The sequence below is a fragment of the Rhinolophus sinicus genome, linkage group LG02, assembly GCF_036562045.2.
Source record: "Rhinolophus sinicus isolate RSC01 linkage group LG02, ASM3656204v1, whole genome shotgun sequence".
Taxonomy (NCBI): domain Eukaryota; kingdom Metazoa; phylum Chordata; class Mammalia; order Chiroptera; family Rhinolophidae; genus Rhinolophus; species Rhinolophus sinicus.
In genome coordinates, this window is record NC_133752.1 from 79,958,572 (window position 1) to 79,972,028 (window position 13,457).

At 41.1% G+C, this 13,457-nt stretch overlaps 1 protein-coding gene and 1 non-coding gene across 4 annotated transcripts in view; one reads left to right on the top strand and one right to left on the bottom strand.

The window, feature by feature from the left end:
- SPATA18 (spermatogenesis associated 18) overlaps positions 1-13,457 on the top strand; it is a 43,067-nt gene that overhangs the window by 21,654 nt on the left and 7,956 nt on the right. For all 3 annotated transcript variants that reach the window (XR_012493739.1, XM_074324681.1, XM_074324680.1), the window contains exons 5-9: positions 3,958-4,053; positions 5,617-6,111; positions 7,774-8,086; positions 9,636-9,794; positions 10,656-10,831. Coding sequence is in view for 2 of the 3 variants with exons in the window: in XM_074324681.1 (XP_074180782.1) it covers positions 3,958-4,053; positions 5,617-6,111; positions 7,774-8,086; positions 9,636-9,794; positions 10,656-10,831 (1,239 nt within the window). In the remaining variant the exon portion in view is untranslated. The remainder of the gene's footprint in view (positions 1-3,957; positions 4,054-5,616; positions 6,112-7,773; positions 8,087-9,635; positions 9,795-10,655; positions 10,832-13,457) is intronic.
- Positions 9,062-9,164, bottom strand: LOC141570226 (U6 spliceosomal RNA). The gene has a single exon (XR_012494237.1). It is a non-coding gene; the product is annotated as a U6 spliceosomal RNA (small nuclear RNA).

A 13,457-nucleotide genomic window follows, 5' to 3' on the forward strand; every position in this document is an offset into this window, starting at 1 on the left:
CTCTTTACAGAATGAACAATTCAAGATACTGGAATAACGATTAGATATAAAAATGTGTTTTTAAAAAGTGAAGCAATGCCAGACAACAACAGATATCAGATGCATGCTATGTGCAAAGCCAGGGTGACAAGTTTAAGGAATCACTGCCAAGAAAATCCCAAACTTTGGCTTGTACTTGATGAAGATAGACATGTGTGTATGAAACTGCATTCAAAGGACCTAACACAGATACATCAATAAGGTGTTACCCCTACCACAGCATCGCTCCACTGCTGACATATATGGGAGAGTGAGGAATGCTTTGTTAACTAGTTAAGGCTTGTGATGGAATAGGGTGTGGCATTCTGCCTTGTTCTCTGTTGAGATTTCCTTCTAAGGAAACCATCTCGAACGATTTAGTTCTGCCTGATTAGAAAATACAAATTTCTTTCTCAAAATGTATACGACAAGGTATCAAAATGAAAATCACCCTGTTAATCTTATCCCTGTTAATATTCTGGTATATTTTACTCCAGACATTTTTCTTTGTGTGTACTTGCACGCACACGCATAGTTACTTCCACACATTCCCATTCATTATTTTAATTGGAACTATCATCAATGAGCAGTTTTATAGCTGCAGCAAAGTTTACAAATGTAATGTACAAAGAGCATAATTCCCCCAAATTTCTGCAACTTATTTCAACTAATGTCAGCTGGTTTGGAGTGGGGTGAGGAGGATCCTTAAATGTGCCACTTCTTTTCTGGTTTATTGTAGTTCCTTTTATGTAAATATTCAGTTAATTCCAAGCTCAAACTTCTGTTAGGGGCTGTGTTTCCCCTGTCAAGGGGTGTCATTGCCCTCCTGCTTCCTTAGACTGGCATCTAGGGGTGGAGGGGTGCTTGCATGCTCTCCTGGCGCTGGAGGAGAGGGCCTTTTGGTCTTGTACTGCCCGCTGGGTTCTTGCTGGCCTCAGTTACACCTGGGCACTGGTGTCTTGCGCTGAAGGGTGGTGAGTTATGTTTTGTCTGGTTAGGTCTCCATGGACATTTGCTGGCCACTGCTGCTGATGACCAGGTCCCTCCATTTGCCTCTAGTTGTGAGGCAGGGCTTCGAGTCTTTGCTGGCTCTTGATGTCTGTCAGCACCAATAGGGGCCAGGAATCCTACCTCCCTCTGTCACTGTGGCTCTGTAGTTACCTAGGAGCGGCACTGCGGACCAAGAAACTATGACTGCATGCATTTGTTAAAACTTGTTATTTGGAAATTATTGCAAATACAGAAACTTTGCAAGAATGGTACTAAGAACATCCACATACCCTTTCATACACTTTGGCCCTATTTGCTGTATCATTTGTGTGTGTGTTCTCTTTATCTATATACACATATCCCCCATCCCACCCTCCATTTGAAAGTTGCACACAGGAAGGTGCTTGTTGCTTTTCCCTGAATATCCTAATTTTATTTTGTTTTGAATCCACCTATGGTTCATATTCTGTTTTTATCTAAGGCATCACAAATGATGGAGGCTGTTCCTTACACTCTAGGGCAGCCAGCTCTAGGCTCCCTCTCTTACTCTGCCTATTTGTCTCTAAAGCCAGGATGCTGCCTGCTGTGGAATGAATGGGCCACCCAAGGAGGTTCCCATGTTTGGTTGTGACACAGTTCCAAAGACGTGAATTTCAATACAGTGCTGGATGGGGACAGGGCTGCCCAGGTTTGATGAGCCCTAGACGAGGGAAGACCGCTAGGTTTCATGCCTGGATTCTGGTTAGGTATCTCGCTTTTCCTCATTTCCTATATCCAATCTATTAGAATACGCAGTTGAATCTGTCCCCTAAGCATCTCCCACATTTGTCCCTTTCTTTCCATTCTACTGCCATTGCCCCGATACCTCTTGCCTCAACCCATTGCTTTCCAATTAGCTTCCCTGTTTCCATTCTTGTGCTACTAAAATCCATTTTCCACATAGCAAATATAGATATATATATCTGTTGTATCAAGTCACTCCCCTGCTGAACAGCTGCTAGTCGCCTCCTAGACAACAATTCTAAACTCCTTCCCAGGTCTCTCACGACCTTGCCTGATCTGGCCTGACCTCTCACTCCACCCTCGTCTCTTGCCAGGTTCCCCTCACCTACTCCACTGTCTACTGCTTCACTTGAAGGCCTTTGCCTGTGCTCTTTCAGGAAAATGGAAGTCTTCGCTGGCTCTTTGCATTGTTGGCTCTTTATTTTCCTCCAGATCTCAGCTTAAATGCGACTTTTCAGAGTCTGTCTGTGACCACTATACATCAAAAGGTCTTTCCTGCCCCTTCCTTTAATTCTCCTTCACAATGATCTAAGAATAGCACTGACCCTAATTTGCAACTTCGAAAAATTTGTTTGCATGTTTATGATCCACTGGACTCCAAAGGTTACTGTCTTGTGTTGTTATTTTGACACTGTTGTATCTCCAGCCCCTAGCATCATACCTGGCACATAGTAAATTCTCAAGAATTTGCTCAATGAATGAATAAATCTGTAATAAATTTAAATAAATATTAACCTGCTTAAAACAATTCCTGGCACATGAAGTGCCTTCCTTTCTTCTCTCTGTATGTCATCCAAGGGCACCAAATTAGCATGTATGTTTGCTTGCATGGATATGTGCTCACATGTGAATACCATGTCTTGAGAGAAAACAAAAAAAACTACTTTATTCCTGTTCATACTCTCCTTTCTTTCTTAGTCTATTTCTTCTTGTAATTTTCTACAGTTTCCTCTTGATAAAAATGTTCATTTTCCCATATATACTTTTTAAAACCTATAACATATTCACATTTGACTAAGATCACAGCAATTTCCTTCCAATCTCTAGTAGGCCTATTGTGAAGTTATTGCTGCTATGGCTTTGTTTTAGACTTTAGACATTTTGTTCATTTTGGGGGGTAAAGAGATGAATAAAATAAAATCTTTGCCTTCAAGTAGTTCACAGTGTGTTTGTAATGAGATTATAAATGTGAACCGAGTGTTGGAGGAGCTCAGGAGAAGGGGAGACAAACTTGGCTTGAGACAGTCGAGGATGGTATGTGGAGTGGCATTGGCAGGATGAGGAAGACGGGTGTGAGTTTAGAAGACAGTTGCACCCTCTTCGCCTCAGGACCACTGTGATGGAAGAGCCTGGATGTTTTAAGGAAGTAGGGTGAGCTAAGTCAAGAAACCTTTGCCAGCCCGTGATCTCTCACTGCAGTAGGACAACGTAATTGAGAACCATTGATTGGTCTTCATCCAATGTCATCCATCACACTCCCTTTTCCTTTTAAATTTAGATAGACTTAAAGAATAGTATGATTTATTATGATTTGCCTACAATGGAGAGAGTCCTTAACTAACAGTGACTGAGCTACATGGAAAAGTTGGGAAACTCGTGCTTAACAAGTGGTGGAAGTCAGAGGCAGGAAGACATGAAATACGTGGTAGTCAGGTGTAATTGTGGAGGGCTTTCTCTACAGAATGGGTAAATAATTTTTTTTACATTTAGGAGGCCTGGGAAAATTAAGTCAAATGCTGCTCTACTGTACAAAGTAATGAGAATAGGTGATAGTATATTGCAGAAAAATGAAGATTTTTATAGAGTGAGACAACTTGGGAATTTGGTGTAATTAGAGCAGATGAATTAGGGTCGTCAGAAGGAGTAATTGAACAAGTTTCTTTCTCCTTTACATTTTAATATTAGTAATTATTACAGTCTTTTAGAGCTAGTAGCTTTGTAATTTCTTTGTGTTTGACATTGAGAAAGGATGCTAGTATGTTTTTGCCTACAAGTGCTCCATACTATTTGCAATATCATCTAATTGAATGTGGATGTCTTATAAAGTGAGCTTGTTTATATTGAATTTATATCATACGCCAAAAGTTCCTGAGCGAACCTATGCCTTGATTTAGAAAATCTGCCAATTTTGGAGAATCTGTCTTTAGTTACTGATTTCTCTTACAGTCTGACTGAAACTGAAAAGACTCTTGAAGAAACCAAGGACAGACCGGCCATGTCCCTTTTGGCTGCAGAGGAGGAAATAAATCAGCTAAGAAATCAGTAAGAAAAAGAAATGGCAGGATTATTTGCAGCCTGCTGACCAATCTTTGAATTTAGCTTGTTTGGTGTTCCATCGAAATATGAAAGAATCTGTTCACAATCAAAGAGGAAAGGCAGCAATATTTTTATTGTTTTTTTTTAAAATATATTTTTCTTACTACAAAAACATTACCTACCTACTAGAGAAAAGTTTCAGAGTACAACATAGTATAAAGGAAACTAAAAGCCCTCTTGTAATTCCAGAACCAGTTACTGTTACAATTTGACATAGCTTCCAATTCATACATTAAAAATAGGGATAAAACTACAAAATAAGTATGAATTTATAATTTTGGATCCCATTTATTCACTTAACATTGTTTTTCTCTATTACTAAGAAAAAAAATGCAGAACTTAGTTTTAAATAGGTGTATCATGTTTCATCATTTGGGTATTTTCCTAATATTGATTATTTTGATAGCAGTTTTCAACACTGGAAATAACGTTGTGATAATTTTGTGGCAAATCCGTTTAAATTTCAGATTATTCTCTCAGGTAAATTTCTAGAAGGGGAAAAAGACACTGATCCTTTAAGATTATACCTTCCTTGATCTTAATTTTGATTCCCACAAAAAGAACAAGTAGAAATTGTATTAAAATACATATATGTAAATACATATATGAATACCGTTCTATTGTCTTTACACGTTCCAATTGTTCTGATTTCTTCAGGAATATCAGTAAATATTAACTTGGAGCTAATGTTTTCCACTTCTATCTCCCCTCTCATCATTTTAATCTCTTATTCCTATCTTATGCCTTCTCAAATACATTGATCATTCTACTCTGATTTCCAATAGCACCAATTCTGTTCTTTAATGTTTGTAGCGCAACTTTTAATTCTGCAGTTGCATTTTTAGCTTCTAACATCCTTCTCAGTCTTACCCCTTACCTTTTTCATCTTACATCGTTGTCTTTTCATTACAGCATGTCCTCTTCTTATGACTTTTGCTCCTGTTTTATGATGGCCATGCCTCTTTGTATCTTTATAAAGGTGCCAATTTTATTTCCAAAGCTTTGTTTATTTGTAATACATTATTTTCATAGGTCCGTACTTCCACCTAGTACTGAGGATGTTATTCAATTTCCATTGTAGTTTTCCCCATATTCCATCTGTGTAGAGAATGGAAGAGCTAGTGAGGATAGCAGATTATGTTTTTACCCAGCTCTGGACTAGGTTTTAGAGGTCAAATGTTTCCAGAGTTTTGTACAGTTAAGATCGGTCCAATATAGAATAGTATGACTATAGGCTCGTTCTGCTTTTGCTAGAGATCTGCATGCCTCTCTTCTCTTCAAGAGCCTTTTCCCTTGCAAACTGCAGACAGTTGGAGTGGCCCCTGACCCTGGCAAGTCTACTTCCTACGTATTTCTAATTGCTAATTCCTATGTATTTCCATCAGAATAGCCACTGTTATTAAGTATACCCATTGTTGTTTATTGCTTTTTCCTCCATCCCTCCCTCCTTCTCTTTTCTTTCTTGCCTTAAAAAAAAAAAATTTTTTTTTTTTCGTTTTTGCTGTTCAGGCTTAAAACTCTTCAAGCCCATGAGGAGGCCCGCAACAGGAACTCAGAGCTAAGAGGCTCGGCGCGTAAGACCTTGGAGCCTATGCGCTCCGAGCCGAGAGGCTTGGAGCCAACGCGCTCGGAGCCGAGGGGCTTGGAGCCTACGCGCTCGGAGCAGAGGGGCTTGGAGCCTACACGCTCGGAGCAGAGGGGCTTGGAGCCTACGCGCTCGGAGCAGAGAGGCTGGGAGCCTAGGGGCCCGGATCAGAGAAGCTTGGAACCTACACGCTCGGAGCAGAGGGGCTTGGAGCCTACGCGCTCGGAGCAGAGAAGCTGGGAGTACAGAAGCCCCGAGCCTAGGCGCTGGGAACAGAGGAGATCCGAGCGGCGGGGCTCGGACAAGCGCGGCTCTGAAAAGCCCAGCGCAGAAGCGATATGCAATTATGAGAAACAGATCCGAACGCTGAAGGACGAGATCGCTGCTCTGTGTGCTGAAAAATCTGCACTTCAAGGAAGGTCTGAAACATTCTCACAGACCTTTTCCTTTAAGTTCCTTTTGTTAGTGATACAAGCCTGGCTTGGAAAACAACGTAAAATGACATGCTTGAACCCAAATCCCAACAATGTGGGAAGCTTTGAATTGTAAAGGGCTTTCTCTGACTGCACCCTTCCAGGGTGAGAAAACACTCCCTGGATACCCCAGTACTTAGGCACTAACTGATCTGGGGCTGACGACGGGGCTTAAGGAATGAAACTGAGACATATGAGAAAGGAAAATTCTTTGGCTTGAAACCAGATTTGAGCGGGCCTATAATGCAAGAATGAATGTTCCATGGTAGGAAGGTCTCTGCGTCCTCAGAGTCCTCCCTCCCTCCAGGGATGACCAGCTGTCATTCTACTGGAGGGCAGTTCCTTTTTATAGCTGCCTGTGTGTGATAGCTGTGTAGCTACCTCTTCTTGTGAAATTCCTTCCTAGCGATGGACAGAACGTTACGACTGGTCATTCAGTTAGTGTTAAGTGAGGACAAAACAGTATGTTTCTGTTTGGAGTGGCTGCATTTTCTTTGTTCTAACGTTCCCTCCCTCCCCGCATGCCCTGGTTCCGGCTATCAAAGCCACCACCGCACCCTGCTCCCCTAAATGTCTTTCATTTTGGGGAATCACTCCGCCAGTGTCGTGCTTGTACCACCTTGTACTGGCTCCTAGGAGTGGATTCTGTGCATTTTTGCCTAACTCTGCGTTCAGTGACATCACATTGATAGCTTGAAGTTGGCCATGGGTGGAGAATTTGTTGCACCCTAGAAACTGGCAAACGCCATAAATGAGGGCTTCCCCACCTCCGCTCCCCACGCTGTCCCCCACTCAGAGTCCATGTTGCACTGCCTTTTGCCCCATAGTTTCTTCTATAAAACTTCCCTTTTTAGGAGGCCCATTTCCTTTGGGCTAGCTAGTCTATACTTGGTTGTACTTGGTAGTCACATATGTTTCACTGATATGGTGCTTTCCAATTTTCCAAGTACTTTCACATGTATTAGCTCACCTGGTCTTCCAACCTCCACCCCCACCTCAAAGTAGAGCAAAATTTATGTGGGTGAAAGCTGAGGCTCTGGAGAGGAGAAATGATTGCCGACGCTGCCACTGCTGTGACATGGAGAAGCTGGGACGGCAACATAAATCTTCTTTCACATACGGCTCATGTGGTGTGAGCTCTTACACCACAACACCTACCGAGGTGTTGGGGCACGGAATACTGAAAATCTGACTTCTTTTTGAACTCGGTCTCTTGCTAGCTGTGTCACTCTAGGACAGCCAATTAACTTTCCTGAGGTTCAAGTTCCTCATCTGTAAAATGGCCAACAATCAATGCTGGCTTCACAGGGCTGCTTAAAGGATACGTTGAGGTCCTCAATGAGTGAAAGGGTTTTATCAATTCTAATTCACCCTGCAAATAAATATCGAGTCTCGTTTGGTGGTTGTGGTCACCTCTGAGGCCTCGTGGATTCACAGTGCCTCTGACAGGCCTAGGGGAGAGGTCAGGAAGGCAGCTGCGTTCCCCGCCTGCAGGGGCGCATGGCTCCTTAGTATCCTTTGCAGTTTTTGTGGGGAGGAGCAGCAGAGTCCAGGAAGGACAGAGAAGTGAATCAGAGTGCCTCCCTGCTGATTCTTGCTTATCAACAGGTCTGCCAGGAGCCGGTCTCCTAGCCCTGCCCCTCGCGGCCGCAGCCGCAGCCACAGCCGCAGCCGCAGCCGCAGCCGCAGCCGCACCCGCAGCCCCAGACACAGCCGGGCTGGCAGCCCCTCCACCGCAATGGTGAAGATCAGGACCCCGTCTCCGAGTCGCGCCCGACTATCCAGTGCGGCGCGCAAGGCTGCGCTCCTGTCGCGGTTCAACGATGCCTATTCCCAGGCCCGCCTGGATGCCCAGTGCCTGTTGCGGCGCTGCATTGACGAAGCCGAGACGGTGCAGCGCATCATTTACATCGCCACAGTGGTATGTGACACTCCAGCTGCGCTCTAGAGGTCCTTGGGCGCAGCGGGGACACAAGTTTTGGTTAACTGAACAGCTTAAGAAGACTGGTAGAGCCTGAGGTCCCTGCAAGAGGGTGGGATTTCCCTCCCGCCCTCCTTTCTTCCTTCCATTGCAAGTGTTTAGGATGCCATTTTTCGCAATCAATAACTATTCATATATATTAATATAGATATTGACCAGACATTTGTTGAAGTAGTCGTAGCTGTAGGACTATCTCAGATGGGTCGTGATTGTGTTAACTCTTCTGTTTATTTAACTAAGACTAGTTGCTAAAGCTGCCAACATATCAGCTACTTGAGTATGGCAGATTAAAAAGCGCTCATATATAATCCTAAATCCCAAAGCAAATGCGTTTGTTCCTTGAGTACCATATTGAGATGCTGAGTTCATTATGAGAACAGTTAAATGTTAAAACAACAGAACAGACCATTGGTGTGGGAGCAGAATAATCAGAATCTACTGAACTTTATGCTGTATTTATTCATTTATATCAGAGGTCAGCAAACTAGCACCTGTGGGCCATAGCTGTCCCTGGCCTGTATTTCTAAGAAAAATACCACCAGAGAATTAAGAATATAAGAAAGGTTTTACATTTTTAAAACGTAGTAAAAAAAAAGAGAGAAAGAGCCTATGTCTAAAGCCTAAAATACATACTATCCAGCTTTTTACAGAAAAGTTTGCACACCCCTGGTTTTATAATTAAGGATCACTTTCTGAGTTGGTTAAAGTTCTATAAACATAGAGACCATGTCTTTGACGCATACCTAACTTTTCCCAATGCCAACTACATAACAGGCATTTCATACATAATTCTTTTTTTTTTCTTTTTTTTTTTAGAGGAGTTGGGGATGGGGTTTGAGACGGGAAGCAACTTCAATCCTGTAAAGCACTTCCTTTATTTTGTCTCAGTTCCTCCACCCGCTGATATCACAAAAGCAAAATATGGAATGCTTCACGAATTTGTGTGTCACCTTGTGCAGGGGCCACGCTAATCTCTGTATCGTTCCAATTTTAGTATATGTGCTGCCAAAGCGAGCACCATACATAATTCTTGAATTATTTATATGCCAGCTAACATGCCAGGCCTTTGATGTGTGTCTATGTACTGCATAAACCCTAGATTGATCATTTCCTCTCATTTCTTCACCAGTAGTAAGGCATTACTGTGACAGCATAGCAACAACTAGCACCTTTCCAGTATTTATGTAATCATAGACGATCTATTTCCTTGAATCTCTGTACCAACCTGCCTCCTGCACTCAGGATTACCAGAACGATAGTCCAGCGTCTTGAAATTAATGAACATGGATAGTCAGATACGCATTTGTGTACTTTTCAAAATTGAGATGTGTATGTTCTCCCAGATTAAAATTAGTTTTGACCAACTGTGTTTAGTTATTAGAAGATCCATGTGATATTGAATTTTTGATGGGCATTCTTCATTTCTTGCTCTGGACATCTTTGCCCCCCTCCTCTCACCAAACAAATTTGCTGATATTTTTATGCGCAGGAGGCATTTCATATAGCTAAAATGGCATTCAGACATTTCAAGACCCGTGTGAAGAAATCATTGACACCGTCTTATGCGGGGACGAATGACTTTGAGGATGCTGTTTTGGATTATATCCTTTGTCATCTTGATCTGTATGATGCCCAAAGCAGCGTAAATGTAAGTGTTAGGTCTCTTATTGGGGATGGTTTGCTGCTGCTGATGTTTACACCAAATACTAATGACTCAGAAGTCCATTCAGTGCTTAGTATTGCTTCTATGTAATAGGAGAGCAGAAATGAGCAGCACCCAATTCACTTTGTAGAACTAGCCATTATTGGCTGTTTCTTTCTTAGACATTTTATGGGGAAAAGTATTCTGAACTTTATAGTTCTATTCTTTCAATAGGCTCTTAAGACTGCAAGATAGAATATCATAGTGCTTAAGAGAAATTATTTTGGGAAAGATAGGTGTGGATTTGCATCCTGGCTCTGCCACTTACTAGCTGTGTGATCTTGCACATCTACTTAACTTCTCTGTGATTTAGTTTTTAAATCTTTACATGGGAGCAGCAATGGTCATGACCTTATAGAGTTCTTGAGAGGATTAAGTGAAAGGAAAAGGGTAATTTGCTTAGCACAAGACTTGGCACAGAGTAGACTCTCAATAAAAGCAAGCCATTATTATTATTATTATTATTTATTTTTATTATAGATTATGAACAAGTCAGAGTTCTGTGTTGGCATATCGTATAACTTGCCCAGAATAAGGAAAGAATAAATAAAAGCTACTAAGGCTTTTTTTTTTTTGTTTTTTTTTTTGAGACTCTCTTGAGGCCTTTAGTATGTCATTTGTACTCTGTCATCTCTCCTCCTTCCCTATCAGTCAGGCTTTCTCCTTTTAGCACATGTAATCCTTCTCTACTGTAAGTTGTTTTTACTCACATGCTCTTCCCACCTTCCATCAGTCATAATATCCTTAGGATTGTCAGTTTCATGTCACAGGTTGGTAACAAGGTGATGCCATCTTTTTGTTTTTCAGGATGTGATCCGAGCCATGAATATCAACCCCAAGATTTCATGCCCTCAGGAAGTTGACTTTTGCATCCTCAGTAACTTCATCCAGGAGATATGCTGCATTGCCTTTGCAATGCAGACTTTAGAGCCACCCTTAGATATTGCGTTTGGGGCCGATGGAGAGGTTTTTAATGATTCCATGTAAGAGACATAGCAGAAGCTAAGGGATTCTCTGTAAATAAGTGACCTTGTCTCTATTCCCTGGGAACAATTTAGGGGAAAGGACTCTGGGTGGGGAAATCAACAAATACGACCTGATTTCTAGGCCCTGCCATGTACTTTCCGGTACTACAGGGCAGGGCCCTCTCCTGGGGTCATTTTCTTTCTCAGCCAAATGTGATTCAGGAGGGATAATATGATTTCCATTCAACATATTGGTCTTGGGGAGAACTAATGAGTACCTGGAGCTTCTCTGGACCTTTTTAAAAGAAAGGTGCTATATAAATACAAGTGTGTATTACTTTTTATTGCTTAAAAATTTATTTCTTATTGAGGTAGCATTGACATATAGCATCATATTAGTTTTAGGTATGCAACATAATGATGTGATGTTTGTATATATTTTGAAATGATCACCACAGTAAGTCTCGTTAACATCTGTCACCATACATAATGACAAAAATTTTTTTCTTGTGATGAGAACTTTTAAAATCTATTCTCTTAGCAACTTTCAAACACGCAGTACAGTATTATTAACTATAGTCCCCATATTGTACATTACATCCTTAGGACTTGTTTATTTTATAGCTGGAAGTTCGTACCTTTTGACCTCCTTAACCCATTTTGCCCACCCCCTCATGCCTCTGGCAACCATCAATCTGTTCTCTGTATTTATGAGCTTGATTTTTGTTTGTTTTTTTGATTCTGCATATAAGTGAGATCATATGGTATTTATCTTTCTCTGTTTTATAACTCTTAGTATAGTACCCTCTAGGTCCATCCATGTTGTCACAAAAGAAAGATTTCATTATTTTTTTATGGCTAAGTAATATTCCAGTATATACGTTGTTATATATATATATATATATATATATATATATATATATATATATATATATATATATATATCACATCTTCCTTTATCCATTCATCCATCAATGGACACTCAGGTTGTTTCTATATCTTGGCTATTGTAAATAATGCTGCAATGAACATAGGGGTGCAGATATCTTTTTGAATTAGTATTCTGGATTTATTTGGATAATTACCCAGAAGTGGAATTGCTAGATCATATGGTAGTTCTGTTTAAAAATTTTTGAGGAACCTGTATATAGTTTTCCATAGTGGCTGCACCAATTTACATTCCCACCAACAGTGCACAAGGGTTTCCTTTCTCCTATATCCTTGCCAATACTTATTATTTCTTGTCTTTTCAATAACAGCCATTCTAACAGGTATGAGGTTGTAGTTTTGATTTGCATCTCACTGAGGATTAGTATGCTGAGCACCTGCACCTTTTCGGGAACCTGTTGGCCACCTGTATGTCTTCTTTGGAAGAAGATTGATTCTCTGCCCATTTTTTAATCAGATTGTTTGGGGTTTTTTGCTTTTGTTGGTTTTTATTGCATTATTTAGGCCAGATTTCTGAAAATGTGGTGTTTGGGTCACCTGCATCAGAATTACTCAAGTACTTGTTAAAAATGCAGATTCCTGGGTCACACTCCATGACATATTTGTAGTATAGGCCTGGGGTGGGGCTGAGGAATCTGTATTTAACAAGCGCCTAGGTATTCCTTCTGCACACTAACATTTGGAAATCACTGCTCTAGACTCTTTTATCTTGGAACACTAGATTTCTACCAACTTTTACATGGTAAATGTTTCCTTTATAAATTAGAAGAACTTTAATTTAGAACATTTTACTTAAATTGTATGAGATCTTATGATGTAGCTGGAGATTATCCTGGAGGAGGCCACACTGATGGTTAAGAACAGGCCCTGGTGTCAAACTGCCTGGGTTCTAATCCTGGCTACACCACGAATCAGCTGTACAGGTTTAGGCAGCTACATTTTTACTTAATTTTTACTTAATTTTCCTGTTCCTTAGTTTCTTCTGTCAAATGGAAGCAATAATTATACCTATTTCCTGGGGCTATAGAAAGTTCGTTGAGATCATTCAGATAAAGTACTTAAGGACGCTGCCTGGCATGTAGTGTGCTCTCAGGAAATGGTAGCTCTGGGTCTTTGCTCAGGTTATAGGGTTATGGGTTGGTGGCAGCCCCCTATCCCTACCAGCTTGTGATGATGGAGACCATATAGCTTTATTTTGCTTATAAAAACCACAACGATGGCATTTCCAATTGCCTTGCAGCATGTCATATTTTCTTGCCATCTCCCAGCTTCTAGATTCTTTCAGATGACTGCTGCCAGCATGAATCCCCTCATGGAAGAGCTGAATATTAGAACATTGCACTGCAGTTGGATCTTTTTGATTCTCTTACAGAACACAATATCTGCATGCCTCTTTTTAAAATTCCTTTTTCCTTAGAGCATTCATGGTCCCATTCGGAAATATTCACCCATTTCAGTTCATGGAATCTGCACATTTCCCAGACCTCTGGCAGGCCTCCTGCTTCCATGCCTTAATGAGAGGGAACATGCAGCCTCTTGGGGCTCTCTGTGGCCTGCGCTCCTGTATGGCTGTGGAGTGGAAACTGGAGTCCTAGTAATGGTTGGATTTGGCTCTGCTTCTAGGATTTCACAAAACAAGTCTAATGCTTTTCCTTTTCATTCTCTCTTTTTTTTACTTTGGCAGCCTTTCACGAAA